This window comes from Arachis ipaensis, chromosome B7 (genome assembly GCF_059453495.1).
Source record: "Arachis ipaensis isolate K30076 ecotype BB chromosome B7, ASM5945349v1, whole genome shotgun sequence".
NCBI classification, from domain to species: domain Eukaryota; kingdom Viridiplantae; phylum Streptophyta; class Magnoliopsida; order Fabales; family Fabaceae; genus Arachis; species Arachis ipaensis.
The window spans coordinates 5,938,840-5,945,321 of record NC_142442.1 but is presented as its reverse complement, the minus strand read 5'-3'; the positions used below and the strand labels follow the sequence as shown (position 1 = coordinate 5,945,321).

Here is a 6,482-nt window from a genome sequence, read left to right as displayed (position 1 = left end):
ATTAATTTATTTAAATAAAATATCGAATATGTCTAAGTAACGTACCATCATGATAGTAGGAGTACTTGTCATGCAAAGTATATTGTCTATTTAAAAAATTTTAGATCAGTAATTTTTAGTAATTTTGGTAAGTATTTAAATAGCATAAATATCAAATTATATTCATCAAATAAATTTATTAATTTATGTGTATAAATTCTAATAAATATAAATATAAATTATATTGATTTATATATATAAATTTTAAAGAATATGAGTATAAATTATAAATTTTGTGTACAAATTTTTTATAAATATTAATATAAATTATTATTAGTAAAATATTAATATAAAATAATAATATTGTTGCTTAGGTAAAATTTCTGATGCCTATTTATTCCCTAACTTAGAGAGCGATAAGGGCAACCAAGCTATCACACCCTTAAAACTCCAATGGCAGAGTATTCAAAGAAAGATGGCAATGAAAATGTCCACATTGTAATGCTACCTTTCTTAGTAGTTAGTACAAGGTCATCTCATCCCATTCCTAGCATCAGCAAAACAAATCCAACAAACAACTTTCAAAATTACCATTGCCACCACTCCCTTAAACATTCAACTCATCAATGGAGAGAGTTATTTCCAAGGCACAAGCATGCATATTATAAGATGGAATATCGATTATATTTCTAAAGATTTAATAATAATGCATTTTTTGAAAGTTTTTAATGTAATCAAATAACTAAGTTTTATAATTTTTATTTCTAAGAGAAATTTTACAAAGTTATCAATTTGTTCGGTTAATGATATCCAGTAAAGTGCGTATTTTTTAGATGAGCATTCTTATTGATTAGTGATTGGGTTTTGATTTTAGCGTAGTTTGCAATTATTTTTTGCAGTTACGAACAAATTCATAAGTATCATCGCCCAGATTCTACCTGCAATTTTTGTCAGTTGTATAAATCTCCACGCAAATATCATCGCCCAGATTCTACCTGCAATTTTTGTCAGTTGTATAAATCTCCACGTAAATTTTGGTAGCTTATATCACATGCATTCATCTTATTATTTCTGTTAAGTACCTGTCTACTCAAAAAATTATTTTTTTAACATGTAACACAGTTGCTCTAATATTTGTTGTTGTGTACAAATTTCTTGTAAATGTTAGTGTAAATATTGCTAGTAAAATGCTAATCTAGAATAGTAATATTTGTTGGTTAGATAGAATGACTGATGCCTATTTATTCCTAACTTAGAGAGCAATAAGAGCAACCAAGCTATCACACCCTTGAAACTCCAATGGCAGAGTATTCAAAGAAAGATGGCAATGAAAATGTTCACATTGTAATGCTACCTTTCTTAGCACAAGGTCATCTCATCCCATTCCTAGCATTAGCAAAACAAATCCAACAAACAACTTCTTTCAAAATCACCATTGCCACCACTCCCTCAAACATTCAACACATCAAACATTATTATTATGATCATAACCATGTCCACCTTGCTGAGCTACCTTTTGATCCTACACAACATGGTCTACCACCAAATTCAGACAACACTAAGAATCTCTCTTCTTTAGATGCAATGCTCAAACTAACCATGGCATCTTTGAGCCTTGAGGACCCCTTTCGCTCTTTGATTTTGAAAATCAAAGAAGAAGAGGGCCACTCTCTACTCTGCATAATCTCTGATGTGTTTGTTGGTTGGGCTAACAATGTTGCAAAGAGTTTTGGAATCAAGAACATAACATTCACAACTTGTGGTGCTTATGGAACTCTGGCTTATATATCTATCTGGTCCAATCTTCCCCATAAAAACTCTGATTCCGACGAGTTTTGGATTCCGGGGTTCCCTCAGAATTACAAGTTTCACCGCTCTCACATGCATAGCACCTTGAGAGAAACTGATGGAAGTTGTGATTGGTCAAGATTCATCCTTTCCCAGATTCAACTGTCCATGAAATCTGATGGGTGGATTTGTAACACTGCTGAGGAGATTGAGAATTTGGGTTTGGAACTTCTCAGAAAGTTTTTCATTAATCTTCCTGTATGGAGTTTTGGTCCACTTCTTCAACCACTTGCACTTCAAGGTATAGTTCAAAACAATTTGCACCTTATATATACAGGGAGTGTAAAATATAATTAAAAAAAAAGAAACTGATGTGAAGATGATTAGAGATGTCTTCACATGAAGATGTAAGTTCAATGAGGCACATTATATTGCAGTCCACCAAAATGTCCAAATAATTATAACTTTTTGCATCTAAATTGCTATGTCATTGGTTTTGGGTGAGTTTAGATTGGTTTTTGAAAAAAAATATCTATTATTTTTTTTAATAAATAAAAGCTATTTCACATTTCAATAATTTTTTTTTTAAATTTTAAATATTAAAAATGTCTTTTATTTTTTTTTAATCTAAGTATTTTTTTAAAAAATATATCTAAATATGTTTAAAATTGAATAAAAATATTTTTTAACTAAAAAAAATCAATTCAAACTAACACTTAGACTTGGTTAGATAAAATTTTTATTTTTTAAAAGTAACTTATAAAAATTAGTTTTTAAAAGTTGTAACGTCTATATTTAATAAATTAAATTAAAAATAGCTTGTAATAAGTACAAGCAACAAATGTATTTGGTAAAATAATTTTTAATATTTAAAAATATTATAATAAATAAAAATTAAATTTAAATATTAATTAATGTATGAGATTATATTAAGCTTTTTAGTTTTAATAAACACAAACTAACTTTAAAATTTTCACTTTTAAGTGCTTTTAAAGGCATTCTTAAAAGTTAAAAGTTGCATGAACAAGCAGATGAGAAATGGGGAGAAACAATCAGTTTGTTGTTTAGGGTTCTTGTTATTTATCGAATCCAATATTCGTATTTGTATGTACAGGTAAAGAGCGTGGCAAGGGTCTTGAACCCTGCATTGAGTGGTTAGATTTGAAGGATGAAAGATCTGTTCTTTACATATGTTTTGGATCACAGAACACAATCAGTGCTTTCCAAATGATGGCATTGGCAGAAGGGTTGGAACAAAGTGGGAGAAGTTTTATTTGGGTTATAAGGCCACCATTTGGTTTTGACATCAATGGAGAGTTCAATGGTGATGAATGGTTACCAAAAGGGTTTGAAGAGAGAATGAAGAACACTCAAAAGGGTTTGTTGGTGCATCAATGGGGACCCCAAATGGAGATTCTTTCACATAAGTCAATAGCAGCATTTCTTAGTCATTGTGGGTGGAATTCAGTGTTGGAGAGTCTAAGTTATGGTGTTCCAATCATTGGGTGGCCATTGGCAGCAGAACAAGTTTACAATGCTAAGATGTTGGAGGAAGAATTGGGTGTTAGTGTTATGCTCACAGCAACAGTTGAAAGTGTGATTTCAGGGGAGGAAGTGAAGAATGTGATTGACATGGTTATGGATCAACAAAGTGGGAAGGGAAAAGAGATGAAGGTGAAGGCTAAAGAGATTGAAGTTCTTATGAGAGAAGCAACTACACAAAATGGTGAAGTTAAAGGCTCTTCAATCAGAGCAATAGATGATTTTGTGAAAGTCATCTTACAAAACTAAAACTTTGTGAAGATGTGATATCAAATGTTAAGTTTTTTTTTTTTTTTTTTTGTTTCCATTAATGTTGCTTATTTTAATTAGAAGAGAAGTCTTAATCATTTTCTAATAATGCATTAACTTCTCTCCTTGGATCCACTTGCCTTTGATTACTGCTGTTAGAATTCAAAAGAGAGGACTAAAAATTACTATGCATGTTAGTAATTTTTATTATAAAATTATGTATGTTCTCATTTAAAAATTAAAAAAATTACTTTATATATTTTTGCCTATTTTCCCATACAATATGTGGATACATATGCTAGTTAATTTAAAAAGGAAGAAGTATTATTATATTTAGAAAGAATCCATTCATAATAAATCTACATTTTTTTTCTCCATATTGGATTTTGATATTCCCATTTTTAAGTTTAGAAGATTGCAATAAAAGTATTATTATATGAAAATGTTTTTATCAAACTTTCTTATTGTCAATTTTATTAATTTTTTAATTCGAATAGGTCATCTATATGATTCTTTCTTAAATTTAATAGTTAAAACATGACACAGAATATAAAGAAAGTGTGTTCCTATAATGTCTAATTTAAAAATAAATAAATAAAAAATAATTTCTTAACATCTACTTCTCTCTTGTATTATTTCTAATTCAAAATACATTACATCAACAACTACAAAAAAGATACCTACCAAAAAAGAGAGATATCTTTGCATATATTTGCACCTACATATTTCCTTCCTTTTTTCAGTTGTCTACATAGTTGCTTATGGTAGTAAATTATCATTTACAACTATAAAAAATTGTCATATAAATTCAATTATTAATAGATACCAAGTTAAGTTTATATCTTTAACTCTAATTGTCTTGAGTTATCTAGGAAGAATCATTCTTATTTCCAAATCAGGTGTCCCATGATAGTGAAAGTGATACTACATTCCACCAAAATTTTGGTAAAGTGAAGTATGAAATTATGAATATAACTTGTTTGCTTTCATTCATACCAAAAAATACAAAAATATACGTGGACTAATCTAATTCACATGTTTCTTTTTCTTCTGTACACTTTTTTCTTATAAGAAAGACTCAAAAGGAAGAATGAATGAATGAAAGAAAGAGATTGAAGTTCTCTAATCATTCTCCTCCTTCTCCAATGGCACAAGATCCTTCAAAGAACAACAAACATGGCCACATAGTAATGATACCTTTCATGGCACATGGCCATCTAATTCCATTCCTAGCACTAGCAAAACTTATTCTACAAAGAACTAACAATAACTTCACAATCACCATAGCCACTACTCCCCTTAACATTCAATACCTCAGATCAGCACTTTCCTCCTCCTCTTCTTCCACAACAATTCATGATCATCTTCAACTTTCTGAGCTACCCTTCAATGGAATCCAACATGGTCTACCACCAAACATAGAGAACACAGAGAAGCTTCCCTTAACTTCCATGATCAAGCTCTTCAATGCTTCTACAAGCCTTGATGACCCTCTTCGTTCTTTGATATTGAAGATCACTGTAGAAGAGGGTCACCCTCCACTTTGTGTAATCTCTGATGTGTTTCTTGGTTGGGTCACCAATGTTGCAAAAAGTTGTGGCACCAAGAACATTTCCTTCTCAACTTGTGGTGCTTATGGAACTTTGGCTTACATCTCTATCTGGACACATTTTCCTCACAGGAAAACAGATTCTGAAGAGTTTTGGATACCTGGGTTCCCTGAAAATTATAGGTTCAGATTTTGGAATATGAATTTTTACATATTTGGTTTTTAGTATATTATATTGTATTTTGTTCGATACTAAAATTTTCTGGATCCGTCGCTGCTGCTGCAGGTTCAAGCGCTCTCACTTGCATAGGATGTTAAGGCTAGCTGATGGGAATGATGATTGGTCCAAATTCTTCCCTCCACAGATTGCACTTTCTATGAAATCTGATGGGTGGATTTGCTACACAATTGAGGAGCTTGAGCCTTTTGCCTTGGATCTTCTGAGGAAGTATCTTAACCTTCCTGTTTGGAGTGTTTGTCCTCTTCAGATAAAGGATTCAAATTCAAAACAACGAGCAGGGAAAGTTTCTGGCATAGCTCTTGAAGAATGCATTGAGTGGCTGAATTCCAAGGATCAAAGTTCTGTTCTTTACATATCTTTTGGATCACAGAACACAATCAGTGCTTCCCAGATGATGGCATTAGCCGAGGGGTTGGAAAAGAGTGGGAAGCCGTTTATTTGGGTTATCCGGCCACCTTTCGGTTATGACATGAATGGAGAGTTCGGCACTCAATGGTTGCCGGAAGGGTTCGAAGAGAGGATGAAGGAGAGCAAGAGAGGCTTGTTGGTGCATAAATGGGGACCCCAATTGGAGATTCTATCACATAGTTCAACAGGAGCCTTTTTAAGCCATTGTGGGCAGAATTCAATGTTGGAGAGCCTAAGTTATGGGGTTCCAATAATTGGGTGGCCATTGGCAGCAGAACAAGCTTACAATGCTAAGATGTTAGAGGAAGAATTGGGTGTGGGTGTTATACTCACAGCAACAGTTGAAAGTGTTATTTCAGGGGAGGAAGTGAAGAATGTGATTGAAACAGTTATGGATCAAGGAGGGAAGGGAAAAGAGATGAAAGCGAAAGCGAAAGAGATTGCAGTGCTTATGAGAGAAGCAACAACAGAGAATGGAGAAGTGAAAGGTTCTTCACTGAGATCATTGGATGATTTTATAACTACTATTTTGTCATCCAAGTCTCTGTGAAATTTGAATTTGAACAGGTTATTTACATGGAACATTTCTAGTTTTGCATTGCTATATTCTTTTTGGGGCAGTAACATTATGATTATGGTATTTGAGTGTGAATATTATCACTGAAATATTTACAAACAAACATTGTTGATTTGCCATTGGAGTTCGATGTCGCTTCTTTTCTAAAA

General features: G+C 32.2%; 2 protein-coding genes across 2 annotated transcripts; both read left to right on the top strand.

Moving 5' to 3' along the window:
* The first annotated feature begins 1,052 nt into the window (after nt 1-1,052).
* On the top strand, nt 1,053-3,683 carry LOC107610161 (UDP-glycosyltransferase 92A1-like). Its single transcript, XM_021107126.2, has 2 exons — nt 1,053-2,068; nt 2,882-3,683. Exons 1-2 carry the CDS (start codon nt 1,279-1,281, stop codon nt 3,556-3,558), a joined length of 1,467 nt encoding a protein of 488 aa, XP_020962785.1. The 5' UTR covers nt 1,053-1,278; the 3' UTR covers nt 3,559-3,683.
* A 954-nt stretch (nt 3,684-4,637) lies between these two features.
* LOC107608866 (UDP-glycosyltransferase 92A1) lies at nt 4,638-6,452 on the top strand. Its single transcript, XM_016310617.3, has 2 exons — nt 4,638-5,290; nt 5,394-6,452. The coding sequence occupies exons 1-2, from the start codon at nt 4,653-4,655 to the stop codon at nt 6,304-6,306; spliced, it is 1,551 nt and encodes a 516-aa protein (XP_016166103.2). The 5' UTR covers nt 4,638-4,652; the 3' UTR covers nt 6,307-6,452.
* Nucleotides 6,453-6,482: the final 30 nt, after the last annotated feature.